Below are 21,130 nucleotides of genomic sequence, written 5' to 3'. Positions count from 1 at the left end.
CCCTAATTTGGCCAGTGCTTCTTTGTCTGTTCACGTGCTTCTTTATTTTTTAAGTGCTTTTGTTTGTTTGTTTTGTTTTGTTTTGTTTTTTCTTTCTGGAGCAAGATGACCACAACTCACTTGACTTATTCTGACCCCTATGTAGAATTTACCATTTCTTTTTATTTTTTTTTAATTTTTTTTTGGTAGGAGTACTGCTATTTATTCAGCCACTGATTAGCTGATTGAATTGTGCATGAACTCCACCTTACTTTTTTTTTCCATTTTTTATAATTTTATTTATTGAATCACCGTAAGAGCAGTTACAAAGCTTTCGGGTCTAAGTCTGGGTCATACAATGAAACACCCGTACCTTCACCAGTGCCCATTCTCCACCACCAAAAATCCCAGTATACCCCCATCCCACACCCTCCCCCTGCCTGTGGGGCAGATGATTTCCACATTACTCTCTCTCTACTTTGATCACATTCACTATTTCGACACCAGACCCACCATTATTTGAGATTTTACCCCAACACTCAGATCTGCTGAAAAGGCAACAATAGACAATTTGTGTTCTATTGCTGGTTATGAATAACATATGATGTCATGTGGCTGCAGTAGGGCCATGTGGTTTTGAAATTCCGAAATTTTAACACTTAAATTTGGAGGGATTTCTGCCAAAAGCCACTGGGTTTAGAGATGTGCTCCTGAGTCTCTGGGATCATGGCCGTTGAGCAGCTTGATGAGGAGCCAGAGAGGCCGTTTGTGGGCAATGACTTGGGGTCTCGTTGGGGTGGGGAGGACAGGCCCGCCCCCCCCCCCCCCTCCATCCCGTGAGGCCCAACAAGTTTCGTCACTGCGGGCCCAAGTCTGACTGTCCAATGGCCTCTGGAGGATGACAGCCACCAAGTCGCCAAGAGGGAGCAGGTGGAGGGACAGCACCCTTTCCTCCCTGGGGTGGCCCGGCGACAGTAACGTACTGTGGAGTCCGGATGCATTTCTGCCAAACGCCACTGGGTTTTGAGATTTGTTTCTGAGTCTCTGGGATCATGGCCGTTAAGCAGCTTGATCAGGAGCCAGAGAGGTCATTCGTGGGCGATGACTTGGGGTCTCGTTGGGGTGGGGAGGACAAGCCCGGCTCCACCCTCATCCCGTGACGCCCTGTGTGTCTCGTCACTGGGGGCTCAAATGTGACTATCCAGTAGCCTCAGACAGATGGCGGCCACTGGGCCGCCAGGGGGAACAGGCCAAGTCACGAAACCTATTCCCACTTGGGTTGGCCCAGCACCGGTAGCCTACTGCAGGGACCGGACGCATTTCTACCTAAAGCTGCTGGGTTCCGAGATTCGTTTCTGAGTCTCTGGGATCATGTCCATTAAGCAGTTCACTCAGGAACAAAAGAGGCCTTGCCTCCTATTATATAGCTGAGCCGGAGGTGGTTTGTGGGTGTGTTTCCCACATACCTAACTTTTGGCCGTTTACTTTCTTGGTAAACTTTGCCCCAAGTTTTTGGGGTCTGGCCAAAGGCACAGCAGCAATTTTGGGGTATCTGGAAGTCTGAAGACGCCATGAGGCTGCTGATGCACTCGCCTCACAGGTACAGATTGACCTGCCGGCGGCCCCATACCCCCGAGAATTTACCATTTCTGCCAGAGTTCCTGTGCTTTCAGTAGTCATTTAAAACCTGATCTTATTAGAAACCTGATCTTGGTGTTGTATGTACTTTTATTCGGCTAGGATAATTTTCTGCTTAAAAAATGTTTAGGGGCTGGAGCAATAGCACAGCAGGTAGGGCATTTGCCTTGCATGCAGCTGACCGAGGTTCGATTTCCAGCATCCCATATGGTCCCCTGAGCACCGCCTGGAGTGATTCCTGAGTGGATGAACCAGGAGTAATTCCTGTGCATCGCCGGGTGTAACCCAAAAAGCAAAAAAAATAAAAAGTTTAAAACTAAAAGAAAAAAAAAAGAGGGTGGAAGATGGAGAGGGAAAGTCATGTACCCTGCCTCCCATTGAATATCCCTGTTTTCCACAACTAATAATTGCTTATATATTCTTATGTATTCTTCCAGAAGTTAGCTCTGCATGGTCAGTCTCATCGCCTATAAAAGTTCATACAGAAAGGAATGCTTTATATATACTGACCCAGATTTTCCTTTTTGATTTTCATAACACAGTCTTGACATTCATCCGTATCTAGCAGTTAATCCACTGTATGTATGTATTATCAATAAAGACATTTATACTCCTTTTTCCCCCTCTAAAACTTTAATAAGCTTAAATTCGACTAAGTCATAGGTATCCATGGTAGTTTTTCTTTATGAGTATACTTAGAATATCACTAAATATGTTTTTTGGTGGGGGGCCGGAGCAGTAGCGCAGCGGGTAGGCTGCTGACCTCGCATGTGGTAGACCCAGGTTCGATTCCTAGTACCCTGCATGGTCTCATGAGCACCAGCAGGGGTAATCCCTGGGTACAGAGCCGGAAATTAGCCACAAGCATTGCCAGGCGTGACCCCCAAATCGAAAACAAACCCCCCAAAATTCCTTTTAAATATGCTGGAAGTGGGTTGGAGCAGTAGTACAGTGGGGAGGGTGCTGGCCTTGCGTGTGGCCGACCCAAGTTCCTTCGCTGGTATCCCATAAGGTCCCCCAAGAACTGCCAGGAGTGATTCCTGAGCACAGAGCCAGGAGTAATCCCTGAGTGTTGCTAGGTGTGGCCCAAACCCAAAAAATAAACAAATAAATATGTTGAAAGACTGGTAGCTTCTGGTTCAGGTCCACCCAGGGACACTCCTTCAAACTCGCCACAGCCTCCCCCCCCCAAAAAAAAAATATTAGCTCTGGGATTTTGTGATAAACCTTCTTAAGTTCCTTATTGATTTTATGGAGGGCTCTCACCTGGCAGTGCCCTGTGTTTACTCCTGGCAGTGCTCAGGGGACCAGATGTGGTGCCAGGGATTGGGGCAGGCCTGCTGCAAGGCAGACGCCTTACCTGCTGTGCTGCCTCTCCAGCTGTCCTGTATTAATAATTTTGGGAACAATCGATCCTGTTTATATCATTTGCAGAACAGGAAACTGAGTTCCAGCGAACAAAAGTTCAGTAGACTTTTGTGGAAAACGTATACTGTTCCAGACAAGGCACTTGAACGTCCTAGCTTTTATTCTTTCTTTTTCTGGGGGTGGTGCAGGTGGGGGTGGAGGGTGACATTGTTGGGCCACACTTGGCTGTACGCAGAGGCTAACTCCTCGCTGAATGCTTGGGGTTGCTCCTGGTGGTGCTTTGGGGACTTTGTGGTGCAGGACCCCAACCAGGGTTGGGCACATGTGCGGCAAATGCTTTAGAACCCTGCGTTCTATCTCCATCCACACTTTTATGCTCTAACCTGAAACAGTTTCTGTTTTCCTTTGACTTAGTTCTGACTTTAGTATTTCTGAAGATTACAGGGCAGATGTTTTGTAAGTGTATGTCCACTTGGGTTGGTCTTTTATGATGAGGTTACGTTGCATCTTTCACGGGAATATCACAGAAATGATTCTCATCGTGTATGAACAAGTAGCTAAGTAACTGATAATGAGAATGTCAAACGGGTTACCTAGTTAACTGACTTAAGGTCTCGATAAGAGCTATAAGGGGGTATCTATAAGAGCTCTACTACCGCAAGACCATTACGTACCCTTTTTCTTATCAAACATTTAATTTTTTTATTTATAGCTGGATGTACTCATGGACTTCCATTATTCATGTGTTCGAATTGTTCTAAATGTGCCCGCGTGAAGCCCTCCAGGCTGCCTGCTTTTGTTATTTTTATTTTTTTATTTTTTCCCCTGCCCGTTTTTTTCTTTCTGACGAAAGATACTTCTGGTGCATCTTGACCCTTCAGGCTCCAGCCCTGGAGTCAGCCGTTGCTCCAGTGGCAATTCCTCCAGTGGCAGGGCAGGGCACTCTTTCACTGAGCCTATCTGCCGCAGCTGCTTTATGCAGTCCCCTCTGGGTGGGTGTTTTCGTTTGCAGCAGGTTCGGCAAGCGAGCAGGACTGCTGCTCATGAAGTGGTCCAAGTCGCCTTTCCAGAAGTCTCCGGGGCCTTCAGCGATGTGACCAGGAGGGGAATCGCCAGGCCATATGAACTTTCTTTTTTCACTTATATATTGGGTTTTTTTTCTCACCCTTCCCCTTGCTATTGTTCTTGTGACAGAAGATCACACACACACACACACACACACACACCCTGGTTAGAGTGCTCCCTGGGGATCCCATAGCTGGCAGCAGAGCTTGCTGGGGGTCCCCCCTACCTGGGAGCTCCCACACTCTTGTAGCTTCCGGGGCTCCCAGACCACAGAGCAGCTGGGACGGTGCTCGGCACATGCAGGGAGCACCAGGGAGCACCAACAAGATCGAACTCTAGGCCTCATGCTGTAAGGCAGGCGCTTTGTTTTGGAGCATCTGCTGCCCTATTAGTGGGCAGGGTCTGTGGCACAAATTCAAATGTTCGTCAGAGGGGCAGACATTTGAGTTTATAAAATCCAGAGTGGGCAGAAATCTCATCATATAATCATGAATAGTATCCTAGAAAGTAACTGGTTTACAAATAAATACAGTATGGAAATACGAAACAGGAATACCAAGCAGTTTAATTATGGTAGGAAGAGTAAAATCACATCTTTGAAACTGTCCTTTGGGGGATGGGGGGTGAGGGTCAGTGGTCTCACATCGGGCAGTGCTTAGGGCTGACTTCCGTCTCTGAGCACAGGGATCACTCCTGGCAGGGGTGGGGGCGGGGTTGGGGACCCGATGGGTTCCAGGACCATATGGAAACCCCAGCGGCTGTGGGCGAAGGCACACGCTTTGCCCACTGTACTATGGCTTGAGCCCCTGTTCTTTGAACCTTGAAACAGTATAACAAACATTTGCCAAACAAATATTTGCCGAGGACTAACAGTAATTGGAAGGCCCCGTTTTCTGTGCCAAACATCTGTAATTGAGAAGGAGGAGCTTGGAGCTTGAGTCTGACTGAGGACAGTGAGGGAGAAAATATTCAGGCCAAGTCAGAATCCAGGCCAAGTGCACAATTCTGAGTCACTAGCAACTCTTCCCCTAACCCAAATGCAGTTTCTCTTGATAGTCTTTGCATTTACTTTCTGACACAGATGAAATGTTGCGCTTCCTTTGTGCCAGAGTCTTATTATCTTAACAACCAGGATCCCTGCTCTGTAAGAATGAAGTTTGACTGTAAGAAAAATTCAGAACAGAACATGTTTCCTGCTTTTTACCCCCCCCCCCCCCCATTTTACTAAGTCTGAGAAAGGTTAAGGTTATAGGCACAGTTCTGTACAAGTGCTCACGGCAGACACAACCGGAAGTTTGAGAATCCCCAGGTTCCCCCTCAATTCTGACCCCTTGGCTACAAACCCCAGGCATCTCCACAGACGTCAGGAGTTTATAGCTTCTTTTCTAGAAAGGCCCAGAACTCTGGAAACTGCTGTGCCTGTGATTCCAGTGTTGTCCTAGCAGGATGTAAATCAGGACCAGTCAAGGGGAAAGGTCCAGAGGGTGGGGTTCCCGGGGGGGGGGGGGGGGCACACAGCTTCTCGGGTCCTCGGGGCCCATTTCTCCTCCTGGCCCATTTCTACTCCTCCTGAGTAGTTCCACCAGGGAAAGTCACCTGAGCTTTGGTTTCCAGAGTTTTCTTTAATTGGGTTTCTGTGTGTTGTGTGTGTGTGTGTGTGTGTGTGTGTGTGTGTGTGTGTGAGTAACACATGCTTGATTCAACCATACAAGTCAAGCCTACCATGTGACTTAATATTTAGCCCCGCTTCTCTTCCCAGAGGTAGGACTTATATTGCTGGAAGTTACAGCCCCTCTTATCACAAGATCGGTCTGTCTGGTTTGGCCCATTCCCTACTAAGTCATATTTTTTTTACTTTGTTGTTGCTGCTTTGGGCCCACATTCAAGTGGTGCTCAGGGCTTATTCCCGACTGCACTCAGCGATTACTCCTAGCAGTCTTGGGGGCCCCTGTGTGGTGCCAGGGATCGAATCAGGGTCTGCCATTAGCAAGGCAAGTGCCCTACCCATTGTACTATTGCTCCTGCCCCCCAAATAATGAACTAAAAGAAAAAAGAATGTCCTGTGTTCACCAGTGTTCTGGTGTTAGGACATGAAGTCGTCATTGGAGAGATAAAATGCTCTACTGAATTATCAGAATGTTTCTAAATTATGTCTGGTCTGTAGAATTCTCAGTATCCAGGGGGGAAATTTTTATTTAGGAGTCTTTATGTATATAGTTCTTAAGAAAGAGATTTATTTGTAAGGCAATCAGGTTAGTTTTTCTGTAGAATTATTCTTTCATTAGTTTCTTTTGTTGTTGTTGTTCATTAGTTTCTGAAATTGCAAAGTCATAAACTATGTTGCTGAGTCCCCTTCATGTCAAAATGTTGTTTTCGAGCATTAGGCCGTAATGTGTATGCAAGTTATACCTTTTGATCTCTATTAGGAAAAGGAAAAGCACTGTCAAACTTGGTTCCTTTCCAAATAGAGATTGTTAGCGGTAATAATCTGACTTCATAGCTATATTTTGACATTTTTTTTATCACCATTTAGAAAACAAAACAGTGAACAACGAAGTCAAACTTCAGTGTGGTTTAAGTATTCCCACTTCTGTCAGAGAAGTGAAGGTTAGTGTCATTGTTTTCTTTGTCTAGTTAAGTTGAGGATTTTCCTTAGCATTTAAAAATTTATATGCGTGACTCTATAGGTAGCAAGAGTTGGGGTAAGGGAGCTAGGAAAAAGTCGAGCGTATTTCCCAGATAACATTTTTTATGCTTTATTCGTAATTAATGTTCTCTCATTAAGGATTGATGCTAAAAATAATAGACCCTGTCACTCCAGAGACTTTTTGTTTTCATTTCGTTTGGGGGCTCAGGGGTTGCTCCTCGCTGCACTCAGGGAACACTCCCGCAGGCTCAGGGGATCAGAGCAGGTTCGAACCCAGGGCAGCCGTGTGCAAGGCCCACCCACTGTCCGAACTCTTGAAATACCTGCATTATGTGTCTTTCTCACACTGACCAGTTCAGGTCAGCGGGAGTGATGAGTGGAGGCTCTCGATCCCACTTCCCACTGCCGCAGTTTTCCACGACCTTAGCGTCGGGCAGGAAAGGAGACAGGAGTGTCGCGCCCAGAAAGTAAGTTGCACCCTTTGAGAAAACAGCCATGCTGGCCTTCCTGTAGTCTGAACTAGTTGTGTGCGCATCTGCAAAGTGTGGTGGGACTTGTCATTCCTCCTGTGCGTCTGAGAGGCACCCAAACTTGGCTGTGGAAAAGCACGAGGCGGAAACTCCATCAGGAGCACTTTAGGATTATTTTTTTTCCTTTGCAACATTGCCAGAACAAAATGAGGTAATGCATAGAAGATTGTAGAACTACACAGTTTTGGCATGTGTAGTCTTGGTAAGATTTTTTTTTTTTTTTGGTCATACCCAGCAGTGCTCAGGGATTATTCCTGGCTCTGCATTCAGGAATTATTCCTGGCAGTGCTCGGGGGACCTTATGGGATGCTGGGGATTGAACCCCCGTCAGCCGCATGCAAGGCAAACGCCCTACCCGCTGTGCTATAGATCCAACCCCAGATATGTGTAAGATTTTTTTTTTCCCCTTTATTTTATTTTATTTTTTTTAAAGTTGTAGATTTACAATTTTTTGTGCTTTGGTTTCAATTATACAATGATCAGATACCCATCTCTCCACCAGTGCCCATTTTCCACCACCATGGATAATATCCCTCCCACCCCCATCCCCCCATCCCCCCTGTCTCTGTGGCAGGGCAATCCCCTGTGTTCTCTCTCTCCTTTTGGGTGTTGTGGTCTGCAAAAGAGGCATTGAGTGGCAAACATGTTCAGTCCATAGTCTACTTTCGACATGCATCTCCCCTCCTGGGAGGATCCTCCAAACATACTTTATTTGATGCTCCCTTCTCTATCTGAACTACCCTTTCCTCTAGGATACCTGGCTGGCCTCTAAGTTATGGAGTAATCCTCCTGGTGCTGATCTCAGCTATTCTTGGGTATTAATCTCATACTTTGTTACTTTATATCCCCCAGATGAATGCAATCTTTCTATGTCTATCCCTCTCTTTCTGACTCATTTCGCTTAAGATTTTTTTTTAAAGCCAAATACTTCGCCTTTAGGTTTGTCAAGTTACTGGGCCACTAATACTATCTGAAACCAAAGGATAGAGTTATTTTCATTCTTTTTTCTATCTGGAAATAGAAGGCTTCAATATGAAGAAACCATTTATTTCCTGTAAGAAAAGATGTCGGCTCGATCTTTTTTCTTTTTAAAATACTTGAAGTCCTCGATCTCTTTTAGCAGCATTCTATTTTAAGACCATTTCTTTTTTAGCTTGACTAGTCCACAGATTGAAATCAGAGCTGTTGGTTTTAAAAATAAGGGCCGGAGAGATAATACGGTGTATAAGGCTCTTGCCTCGTACGCAGCCAACCCAGGTTCGATCCTCAACACCATATATGGCCCCCCGCGGGAGTGATCCCTGAGCACAGCCAAGAGTGGCCCCAAACCCCCAAACAGCAACAACAAAAGAAGTAAATAAAAATCCTAGTTTCTTCCCAGGGCTGGAAATGTGGCTCTACATTGGGGGATGGGGGGAGAGAGAGAAAGTAAGAAAGAAGAGGGGAGGGGAGGGAAGGGAAGAGGAGAGGGAACCCCAGTTCCCATCAGACCTGAGCCACGCCAGAAGTGGTCCCCCAAAAGTCAAAGTAAAAATAATAGTAACTTATTTCTTTTTAATTTGGGGCCACACCTGCTGTAGTCAGGGATCACTCCTGTTGGGCTCTGGGGACCATATGGGGTGCCAGATACCAAACCCAGGTCAATCACATGCAAAGCAAGCACCCTACCTGCTGTACTATCTCTCTGGTCTCAACTTTTGAAAACTGTGGTTTGTTCTGTACTGTTTTGGTGAGAGGTTGACTAGAGAAATACCAGGGGCATTTAATCAACTTTCGTTTCTTTTCTTTTTCTTTTTTTTTAATGTAGGAGTAATTTAATCAAATTTCATGATTAACCTAGTCTTTTTCTAGATCTTGGGAAACAAAATCTAAAAAGCTTTGGGATAATCCTTTATATATATATATATATCACGGTCCTTAATGTCACGGTCCTCCCGTTGTTCATCGATTTGCTCGAGTGGGCCCAGTAACGTCTCCATTGGAGACTTTGTTGTTACTGTGTCTGGCATATCGAATACATCACGGGGAGCTTGCCAGGCTTTGTCGTACGGGCAAGATACTCTTGGTAGCCTGCCAGGCTCTCCGAGAGGGGCGGAGGAATCGAACTCGGGTCGGCCATGTTGGCTGCTTGTAAGGCAAATGCCCCACAACTGTGCTATCGCTCTAGCCCATATATATATATGTATATATATGTATGTATGTATGTGTATATATATATATATATCAGAGAAAACTCAGATTTATACTACCAGACTTTTTTCTCTGAATATTTTCTTAAGGAAAAACTTAGTATTTAAAAAACCAGATCATTGAGGAGGGGGCGGGGGGCGGTGCCCAGAGACTGAACAAGCTCATGGTCAGACTCAGGCATGCCCTATGCAGGTGCTCCAGCCTTTTGAACTGTCTCTGACCCCCCAAATGCAAGCCTTAATTGCACGTTATTGACAGTACATAACTTCTTAACTCATTTTCTGTCAAGTATAGACCATGTCAGATTAGAAACTTTCCTGCTAACTCGAGCTCTCGGTCAGTTAACTTTATTCTTGTGGTTACCTTCGGTTAGTTTCACCTGTTCTCACATGACCTAGGACTGCATCATTCATCTGACATCTGAAGTGTTTATTGAAGTTCTCTGTCCAGTTTTTAGTGGCTTCTCTTTTTATTACTAAAATTTAAAATTCTCCACTTAGTCCAGATTTTTTTTTTTTCAGTGCCAGGGACCAAACCCAGGAACTCATACTTGCTAGGCAAATGCTCTACCCCTGAGCCATATTGTCTTTCCTCGCAGCCGGTGGAGGGTGCACCAACCTTGGCGGTGCTGAGGCTCGAACCCATGACTCGCGGATGCAGAGTGTGCACTCCAGCCTTTTGATCGACATCCTGGCTAAAGTTTTCTATGCATCCCAACGATTCCTTGGTCAGATAGGTTTTGTGACTATTCTTTTCAGTTGGTAGCTGGCCCGTATGGTATCTTGTGATGGCAGTTATTTGAGTTTGGTGCTTGTTTTACTAATATTTAAGTCATGTTCATCTCCTGCATGTAAGTAATGGCTGCCTTCTCCCAGATGGCAAAACTTTCTTTTTCCTACCCACTTTGACTATTGCACTTTATACATGTGTCTGGGGTCTGTTTCAAACCACTTTTTTAACTACATCTTGCCACAGAGGTTGCCCTTCATGGAGCCATTCCCCGTGGACACCATGAAGTTGTTCCAGCTTCACCTGCCACTCTCCCTGTTTGGGAGCGCTGGCACTGCATCCGATCATCTGACAGTATAAATGTGGCTCTGTTTCATAACAGAAGTCTGCTCCGTTATGTATTGGGATACTCTTCTGCCAGTAACTGCATCATTTCTTGATGACTGTAGCTTTATCATAAGCCTGGAACTGATTCACGGGCCTTTCATTCACGTGTGCTTTCTGTCTGTGTCGTCTGTTTCAGGTCTTCTGTGTTTTGGAAATTGTAGAATTAGCTTGCGGGTTTTTATTTCTAAGAACGGCCGTTGGGTTTATGATTCTGATCGCGCTGCTCATGGAGCCCACTTTAGGAACTGGCATTTAATTCATTGTCTAATCCAGGAGCGCTTTGAATCTATTTCAGGTTCTTTCCTTTTGACTGAAATGTGTTTGTGTGACTCAGCAACAGGGTCCTGAGTGTTCCATATGCCCTTGAGAAGTAAGGGCATCCCGAGGAGGTGTGGCGACTGTCCCCCAGGTGCCAGGGTCAGGTGGTTGAGAGTCTTCTCTATAATTTTTTTTTGACTAGTTCTGTCAGTTACTGAGAACGAGGTAGTAAAATCTTCAAAGGTTGTGTCTCTTCAAATTTTAGTATTTACTTCTTTCAGTTTAATCAGTTTTTATTTCTGTAAGTTTGTTTCTTGCCATGTCCATATGTTTAAATTGCTAACTTCCTTGTTCATTCTTTGTCTTTATGAAATGACAGTATCCAGTTCATGTTATCTGACATAAAGGGGACTGGGGGCTGGAGTGGCAGCACAGCAGGTAAGGCATTTGCTGACCCGGGTTCAATTCCCAGCATCCCATAGGGTCCCCTGAGCACCACCAGGAGTAACTCCTGAGTGCAGAGCCAGGAGTATCCCCTGTGCATCGCCGGGTGTGACCCAAAAAGCAAAAAACAAAACAAAAAAAAGGGGTGCGTGTGTGTGTGTGTATGTGTGTGAGAGAGAGAAACAGAGAGAGACAGACTACAGAGAGACTAGAGTGACACAGAGGAACAGAGAGGGGGGAGTAGGTTACTTTTTAAAATTTAGCCACCATGATGGGGCCCAAGCTATAGTGCGGCGGGTAGGGCTTTTGCCTTGCACGCGGCCAACCCGGGTTCGATCCCCGGCATCCCATATGGTTCCCCCAAGCACTGCCAGGAGTAATTCCTGCGTACATGAGCCAGGAGGAACCCTTAAGCATTGCTGGCTATGATCCAAAAAGAAAAGGAAGAAAAAAAAATTTAGCCACCATGAACCGACAAAGTTACTCATGGTTGGGTTGGGTTTGAGGCACCTAATGCTTCCTCGGTGTCCACTTCGCTCCAGCACTGCCCCCTGCCCTCCTATTTGCTTTCATCAGAGACACATTTTTTTTTTTCCAGTACCTCTTGCAGCGTAAACAGCCCTGTTGCCGATAGGGTTTCAGCACGACACGTGACCCTCTTTCAGCACCAGCTTCTGGAGAGAGGGCCTTTGGGGGGCCATCTCCCTGCTGCTGCTCCCGGGGGTTCTCAGCCCGGGGGTGCCCAGAGGTGGCCCTGGCTACAGCTGGAGTGCTGGGCTGCGGAGGGCGACTCGTGAACCAGGGATCAAACTCGGAGCCTCACACGTGCGGGGCAAGCGCTTGCTCCCTCTCCACCCCCCGTCGAGTTCTTGGTTCCCTCCTGGTGCTGCTCCTGGCTCAGCTGGTGTGCAGGGGACCGTGAGTGCCAGGGACGGAGCCCAGCCCCTGTCCTCTCCCTGGCCGCTGTTTTACTGACTCTGTCGGCCGAGCTTCGGGCCAGGCCTCCTCTCTCTGCACGTAGCCTCACCACCGACCCGTCTGAGGTAGTTTTTCTTTTCTTTTCTTTTCTTTCTTTTTTTTTTTTTACCGTCAACTGTCACTGTCACTGTCCTCCCATTGTTCATCGATTTGCTCGAGCAGGCCCAGTAACATCTCCATTGTAACACTTGTTACTGTGTTTGGCATATTGAATACTTTTTTTAAAAATTATTTTTAAATTTTTAAATGTAGGAGTACTACTGTTTATTCAGCCGTTGATTAAGCTGATGGGAGTGGGCATGAATTCCACTTTATTTCTTCTTTATGTTTGAAGAATACCCATACGGGTACATAAATCTAGGTTGGTGAAGGTTTTTTTTTTTTCCTTAACACTTAAAATACTGCATCCTGCTCTCTTTGTACGGATTCTGAGAAGTCAGGTATAATTTTTTTCTCATTTGTTTTGGGGCCACACCCAGTAGTACTCAGGAGCTGACTGTGCACTCTGGGTCCCTCCAGAAGGGCTCAGTGGACCCTTTGTTCTGCTGGGAATCGGGCTTGGTCAGCTGCATGCAAGACAAGTATCCTACCTGCTTACTATCTCTTCAGCCCCAGAGTCAATTAGAATTCTTATCTTTGCTTCCCTATCTTTTTAAAATGATAATTATAGTTTAGGTTACTACTTTTTTTTTTCTTTCCAGTTTTTGGGTCACCAACTGGTATTCAGGGCTGACTCCTGGCTCTGTGCTCAGAGATCACTGCTGGTGGGGCTCAGGGGAGCATGTGTGGTGCCCGGGCTTAAACGGGTCACCTCTATCCAAGGCCAGTGCCTGAACCCCTGTGCTTACTCTCAGGCCCCTCTTCAAATAGATTTCCTCCTCATTCTTCCACTCAGTGAGACTTCCGTGACAGTGAGATGCTTGAGAGACTAGTTCTGATCAGGATGGTAATACATACATGTTCATACATGTAAATTTAAAACAGCATGCATTCGGAACATGTTTACATAGAGGGAATGCCTGCTCTCTGAACTCCACTGTCCAGGTTACCTGATCAAGAGAGTTTGGAGATGATGGCTTTGTGACAGAGCCTGAAAGGTTCAGGATCCCTGCTGGGGACCAGTGGCCCGCAGCCTCTGCCCCTTCCCTCTGCTCCCCACCAACGGCCCTGTTGGGTCTGAGAAGTGACACCTTCTGCCCAAGCGCTGACCCTCACGGGCCTGGTGCCTCGAGGTCTCCTGAGCACTGCCTGTGGGTGCAGTGGGGTGGCAGATAATTTTAAAAACATCCTCTGGATCCTTGGGTGTTTGCACCAAGTGGGGATGTTATTAATATAGTGCTTGAAAACTGGCACTGTGACTGTCCACATTTGGGTCCTTTTGTTTGGGGCCACACCTGGTGGCCCGCAGGAATCACTCCTGGCAGCACTCTGGGGACCAGATGGTGCCAGGGACAGAGCCCAGGTCAGCCGTGTGCCGGGCAAGCGCCCTCCCCAGCCCGCATTTGACTTGCCTGTTAAATCATCATATTTAAAACAAAATAACTTCTGAAACACAGGCTCTGGCTGTTCTGTTCTTTATGTAAAAGCTGTTTTTTTTTTTAATTAATTTCTTTAATTCAGGTCACTCCCAACAGTGTTGGGAGGCCCAGAACCACTTTCAGCGATCCTGAGCCCGCAGGCAGTACTGATCCTCTGGTGGGTCCCTGCTATGGCCACGTAAGACCGCCCATATAGCACCTGGGCAAGGGGTTTGAATAGACATTCCTCTAAAGAAGGTGCACAAACGACCAATAAACAAATGACTAATAATCATTAGTAATCATTTGGAAAATTCAAGTGAAATGAGCAATGAGATCCCATTTCACATCTGTTAGAATGGCTAAAATAAAAATACCAAGATTTGGGGCCAGAGCAATAGCACAGTGGGTAGGGCACTTGCCTCGCACGCGGCTGACCCAAATTCAGTCCCTTGTTACCTCAGACGGTTCCCCACGCCAGGAGTGATCCCTGAGTACAGAGCCAGGAATAAACCCCGAGTGTGGCTGGGGTGAGGCCTAGAAACCTGGAAACAATGGGAGTTAAAAGTTTTTCTAGTTGTTTTTGGTGGTCCTGGGGGTCAAACTCAGGACCTCATGCATGCACCGTCTCATCCCTGGCCCTGCAGCTGCTATGAAAAAATTAAGCAGACGTTCCCCCAGCTATTAACCATGGAGTTGCCAGTCTGTTCCTCTTTTCCAGAATAACCCTAGGCTCCAAGAAAGGGCTAGAAAAAAAAAAAAGAGCAGGCATAGTAAAAACGGAAAGAACCAATAACCACAGCCGAGGCAACTTGAACAGCAAAATACAGGAAGCATTAGACTGTAAACCAGAGAATAAAATCAATATCCACGAGTCTGCACTCACATAACCAAGGAGTTGAATAAACAGATGGGCCTCGGGGGAGGCGGGGGACATTGTCAGTATGGGAAATGACATTTCATGGAATGTGCAGTTCCCCGTTGGATTGTGGGGAAGAAAAGGGCTGATGGAAATGGAATAAGGTAATTCTTCTGTTGAGTCTTTTTGTTTCTTTGTTTTTGTTTGGGGGCCACATCTGGGAATGCCCAGGGCTTCTTCCTGGCTTGGCACTCAGGGAAGACTCCTGGTGGGCTTGGCAGATCTTGTGTGGTGCTGGAGACGGACTCCGGGCTGGCCACGTGTGAGACAAGCGCCTTCTCCACTTTATTACCTCTCCAGCCTGATGCTGAGTCTAAAATTAGTTCAAAGGTTAAAAATAGGCAAAGTGGGGCCAGAATGATAGAAATTAGGTAGGGTGCTTGCCTTGCACATCTGGCCTGGGTTCAATCCCCAGTACTACATAGGGTCCCCCGTGTCTGCTAGGAGTGATCCCTGAGCACACCGCCAAGAGTAAATCTTGAGCATTGTCAGGTATGGCCCAAAAACACACGGGGGGGGGGGGGGGGGCGGGGGAGAAAGTAAATTGAATAAATCAAAACATGCAATGTGTATGTTCAGTTCAGGTCAATAGAAAAAAAAAACCATACAGCGTGCTGACGAGAAAAAAATAAAAGGGAAATAAAATCAGAAAATTAAATAAAAACTTGCAACATTGACACTTAGTGTTTGAAGTTGAGCCAGTTTCCCAGCAAGCCTGAATAGGAAAAAGAGAAAAAAAGAGACGTTCCAAATGGAAATTGATAAAAGTGTTCACTCTCACCTTTTCACCACCCTGTTTTGCAAAGCTAAGTTGTCTGCTGCTGTATTTAAAAATCAACCCATGGAGGAGAAAATGAGAGTGATGGGGTCAAGTCTGACTCTGTAAGGTGAGAAATTAGGCAGTGCCCACCAGGCAGTAAGTTGTTCCAACCTAATAAGTACTGGAGACAGAACCTGGTTATGATTTGTCCTGGTCTAGGAATGCACTGAAGGATGCACTAAAACTGTTGAGATGCTAAAGATCTCTCAACCATACAGTTTGGCCACCTCAGAACAATGAGAATTACCTATGAGCAACTGCAAACAAACTTGAAATTTTAGATGAAATGGCCAAAAGTCTTTAAGCTGTGATAGATATCTTGGATAGACAGTGACAGATCCCCAAATGGTAACCAAAGATCTTATCTCCTCTACCGGAATAGCAGAATCTACCAAACTTTGAAGAAATCATTCCGCCTTAGTATTGGAAAAAATGGGAAAAGGGTGAAAACTCTTTTTTTTTTTATTTATTTATTTATTTATTTTTTTATAATTTATTTATTTATTGAATCACTGTGGGAAAAGTTACAGAGCTTTCGGGTTTAGGTCTCAGTCATGTAGATACCAAACACATTTCCCTTTACCAATACTCATTTTTAACCCCGAACCCCAATAGACCCCCACCTCCCACCCCTCCCAATTCTTGTGAGGCAGATGAGTTCTAGTTAATACTCTATCTACTTTGACTAGGTAGATTATTTCGATAGAAGATGCACAATTATTGTTTAGAGTTTACGACCCACCCCTCCCCCAATCAGACATGCTGAAACAGCGTTGTGAAATGATTTGCTTTCTACAACTTGGTTTAAGAATAAAATGATGTCGCGCGGCCGCTATCGCGGCCGCGCGGTTTTGAATTTCTGCTATTTTACTTATTGACCCTGGAAGAATTTCTATTAAAAGTTAGCTAGTTAAGAGATTGGTTTCTGTGCCCTGGAGTCGTGGTCGTGCCGGAGAGCCGCTCGTGGGGGGCAGCTGGCGACCTCGGTGGGGCGTGGGGAACGGCCCACAAAGCCCCCCTTCCCATGAGGTCCCCGCCGCTCCCCCGAGCCCGGCTCAAACCCGCTTTCCACAAGGCTCCCGTGCGGCCGCCATCTTTCTTTCCAGAGAGGAGCGGGCGGGCCGGTCAACGCCCTTCCCCCTCCGGGCAGGCTTGGTGGCGCGGATCAACACAAGTCCATTTGCTTTTCTGCTCCAAGCGGCTGGTTCTCTGTGCTAAGTCCTTGTGCCTCCGGGGCCGTGGCCGTGCCGGAGAGCCGCTCGTGGGGGGCAGCTGGCGACCTCGGTGGGGCGTGGGGGACGGCCCACAAAGCCCCCCTTCCCATGAGGTCCCCGCCGCTCCCCCGAGCCCGGCTCAAACCCGCTTTCCACAAGGCTCCCGTGCGGCCGCCATCTTTCTTTCCAGAGAGGAGCAGGCGGGCTGGTCAACGCCCTTCCCCCTCCGGGCAGGCTTGGTGGCGCGGATCAACACAAGTCCATTTGCTTTTCTGCTCCCAGCGGCTGGTTCTCTGTGCTAAGTCCTTGTGCCTCCGGGGCCGTGGCCGTGCCGGAGAGCCGCTCGTGGGGGGCAGCTGGCGACCTCGGTGGGGCGTGGGGGACGGCCCACAAAGCCCCCCTTCCCATGAGGTCCCCGCCGCTCCCCCGAGCCCGGCTCAAACCCGCTTTCCACAAGGCTCCCGTGCGGCCGCCATCTTTCTTTCCAGAGAGGAGCGGGCGGGCTGGTCAACGCCCTTCCAAGGGTGAAAACTCTTTATGAAGTTAATAAAGTCTTGATTTCAAATCCTGATAAATTAAAGAGGAGACATTATGAAGCCATTTCCCTTATTAATATAGATGAAGGGATCCTAAATAAAATATTAGCTATCCAAGTCCAAAAATATACAAATTTGATCAAATGGAGTTTAGTTCTGGAATCCAAAGATCGTTCATCCTTAAAACAAGTAGTAATGTAGTTTAACATTTCAGTAATGAGCAAAGGTTTTTTCTGATGTGATTCATTTTAGTACTTATGCTATAAATTCTTAGCAAAGTGACATATCTGTAAGAAAACTATTGCGTATTTGTGTACTAGGCTTTCAGAAACTTTATTATAGACTTTTGGATTTATTTTTCAGCTGTTACAAGTAAGGTGATTGGTATAATAGACGTGACATGTACTTTGGCTGTAGTGATTTACAGTTTGGCAGCTTTTCATTAATGATGTCCCTCCCCAAACATGCTCATATACTTCTATGTTTGGGGCCACACCAGTCTTCCTGGCTTGGTATTTAGGTAACCCTCCTGGTTGTGCTGGGGGACCGTGAGGGACCTGGAATCAGTCCTGGGGCCTTGCACCTTGCATGCAAAGTACGTGCTTTAGTCTTTCATAACCATCTCCCTGGGCTGGAGCCATAGCATAGCGGTAGGGTGTTTGCCTTGTGTGCACCCGGCCCGGCCGAGCTGGATTCAATTCTTTCACCCCTCTCGGAAAGCCCGGCAAGCTACCAAGAGTATCCCACCCGCGTGGAAGAGCCTGGCAAGCTCCCTGTGACGTGACGTATTCGATATGCCAAGCACAGTAACAAGTCTCATGATGGAGACGTTACTTGGGCCCGCTCGATCAAATTGATGAACAACGGGAGGATCGTGACCGTGACCATCTCCCTGGCCCACCAGACACATTCCTGCCCTGCAGATTATTTTAGTTTGTCATTATCATTATTATTATTATTTTGGCTTTTGGTGCCACACCTGGCTCTGCACTGAGGAATTACTTCTGGCAGTGCTCAAGGCACCATATGGCATGCCAGCAATTGAACCCGGCTTGGTTGTGTGCAAGGCAAACACCTCCCCGCTGTCCTATCGCTCCACCCCCTCCCCCCCTTGCAGATTTTTTTTTCTTTGGGTCACACCTGGCAATGCACAGGGGTTACTCCTGGCTCTGTGCTCAGGAATTACCCCTGGCGGTGCTCAGGGGACCGCCAGGGATGCTAGGAATCGAACCCGGGTCAGCCGCGTGCAAGGCAAACGCCCTACCTGCTGGGCTATTGCTCCAGCCCTTGCAGATTATTTTAAAGCATTTGAGACTAATCCTTTTTTTCAGTGTAACTTTTTTTCTCCAGCTATTAGCGTCCTTCCTAAACACGCAACACTGATCTTATTATTGGTGTTGAAATTGTGCCAGTTGGGTCCCAAATGTGGGTTCAGAGTTCACACTTTGCATTTGACTTACTCCTCCATTTTTTCTTCTGCCAGGAACAGCGTTTCCTCTATCTTTTCATCTTCTTTCTGCTTATGTGACGCCCAAACTAGGTCATTTGTCCTGTGGAATTTCCCACATTCCGGATTCGGATAATTGTGTTCCCAGGACGTTGTTTACCGCGTGTCTTTATTCCCTCCGCGTCCTCCAAAGGGGTGCTTAGGTTGATTAAGTTCTGTGTGGGGGTGTGTGTGAGGGGGTAATTACATAATTGTTCATGTATAACTTTTTAGTATGGGGCCACGTAATACCTGACTCGTTTTGTTTTACCGAGATGAATGAGTGGCTTTAAGGACCTGGTAGACGCAACATTTTCATTTGCCTTTTTACTAACTGTTTTAGTTTGTTGCCTCTATCACCGGTTCATTGGTTGTAATGAATCTTCATGAATTAGACTCTTATTTTATTTTGGTTTTTGCGCCACACCTGACGGTGCTCAGGGCTTACTCCTGGCTCTGCACTCAGGGCCCACTCCTGGCGTGCTTGGGGGACCATGTCAAACCTGTGTTGGTCGCGTGCAAAGCAAATGCCCTACCTGCTATACCATCACTCTGTCCCCCAAGCTAGAATTTTATAGAAATTTAGCTCTCCATCAATTCTTTGTCTACTCTGAGGTACAGGTTATATAAGAAAAGCAGGATAAATGCATGATTCTTTCTAGGGGACCGCCTCAGAAGCCACATGTAAGTACTTAATGGAGAATCTTGACTAATGGTTACTTTAGTCTCAAGGCTCTCAAGATTGCCTGCTGTTACTCCAAATGCTAAGTTTTTTTGTTGAAAGGCTTTGTTAGCAGTTTAAGGGGGAAAAGTCAAAGGTATGAATATTTTAAGGCAAGAGTTAAGATTGAACACTCAATTTACCTAGGGGCGAGGGACAGCTGAATCTGTTATTGTTAGATCTGCTTGCATTTTTCAAAACTCAATTTTGGCTCTTCTGGGATGGATTCCAGTTTGAAATATTATGTTGTGAAATATTATGCACTTATTATATGGTTTAAAAAATTGCTTTTTTGTCCTTTTAACTTTACAGAGACTGTGCCGTTGATCCAACTTGCGTTCTATGCATGGAGTGCTTTTTGGGAAGTATCCACAGAGACCACCGATACAGGGTGAGTGATCTCTTGATAATTAACCATACCTTATTGAATTTTTTTAATAGGTATTTTTTCTGCCTTTTCAAACTGCCGACAGAATGGGGTTGGGTTTCGGGAGTGGCCTCATCACTGTAGCCTTGTGGCATGGACTTGAACCAAGAGCCCTGACTTTCAGGGGCTTTCCACTGTTGACTCCTGGGTGGGTGTGTGTGTGGGGGGGGTGTGATGAGAATGAACTGAAACAGCCAGAGAGCCAGACTCCGTCCGTTTTGGTGTGTTCTCCAGGAGAAGCCCAGTTTCCTTGAAGCTAGTCTGTCTCTGGCAGTAAGAGCTAACCTCAGCTCAAGGCTGTGAGTTCTCATTTTTCACCTCGCTCTCGGCCCTTGTTTCTTGGCGTCTGCCTTTGCAGCCCATGAGAGTAATTGTCCTTTGTGCAGTGGCAGTAATCACGTCTGTGCAGTGTCAGTAATCACGTCATGATCTGTGGCACACCTGATACCATTCCCAAATTCCTCTTCCTCGTGGTCATTTTTTTAAAAAGCAGAAAGAATTACCCAGGCCCGGCATGCAGCTCTGTTGTAGAGGCCGTGGCCCAGCCAAAACGAAAAAGAAAAAGCACCAATTATCAATAGGTTCTGTCTTGCCAGAGTTCTTGAATCATTGCCATATCTTAAGGAAGTGTGAATAATTATCAAAACTCGCAGATGGTGTGAAGTTTGTCCAACCGAGCCATCCGCCTCTCTGTTTCCTGAGCTCCCTTCCTTTGCAAAGAATGGCTATTCAGGTGGCGCTCAAGAATAAAAATAAGCGACTCCGGCACTTTACACAGGCGCCTCTCTCTGCTTCCCTGGCAGCACGCTGGTAAATAAGCCCTCCTGGAGGAGGCAGCTCTCGGATCTTTAGAATCCTGAGACCTGTCACATCAGGTTCTAGGCCCTTAACCCGGTTGCCTGGATACCAGCCTTATGCCAGTGAACCCAGACCTGTCTCCTCCTGGCATGTAGATGGAACATATTGTACCTCTTTGAGGGGGAGCGGGAAACCTGTAGCCACTGGACACTACAAAGCAGCTTATGTCTAAAGGACTTAGATTAGCAGACAGACTTACTTTTAAAACCTTGAGAAATTTGGAGTTCGGAGTGATAACACAGATGGGAGGGCGTTTGCCTTGCACATGGCAGGCCTGGGTTTGAGTCCCAACATCCCATATGGTCCTTCGAGCACCACCGGGAGTGATCCCCGAGTGCAGTGCCAGGAGTGCATCAGTGTCGCTGGATCTGGCCAGAAGAAAACTAAACCACATTGAGAGGTTTGGTGCGGAATTGTCA

General features: G+C 46.6%; 1 protein-coding gene across 2 annotated transcripts in view; it reads left to right on the top strand.

Annotated features, from left to right (window-relative positions):
- Positions 1-21,130, top strand: part of UBR2 (ubiquitin protein ligase E3 component n-recognin 2) — a 118,230-nt gene that overhangs the window by 13,823 nt on the left and 83,277 nt on the right. For both annotated transcript variants that reach the window (XM_056126002.1, XM_056126001.1), the window contains exon 3: positions 19,739-19,817. In XM_056126002.1, coding sequence (XP_055981977.1) covers positions 19,739-19,817 — 79 coding nt within the window. The remainder of the gene's footprint in view (positions 1-19,738; positions 19,818-21,130) is intronic.

Source organism: Sorex fumeus, unplaced genomic scaffold (genome assembly GCF_029834395.1).
Source record: "Sorex fumeus unplaced genomic scaffold, SorFum_2.1 ptg000061l, whole genome shotgun sequence".
In the NCBI taxonomy this organism is placed as follows: Eukaryota; Metazoa; Chordata; class Mammalia; order Eulipotyphla; family Soricidae; genus Sorex; species Sorex fumeus.
The sequence above is the reverse complement of the archived record's forward strand: the minus strand, read 5'-3'. Positions and strand labels throughout refer to the sequence as shown.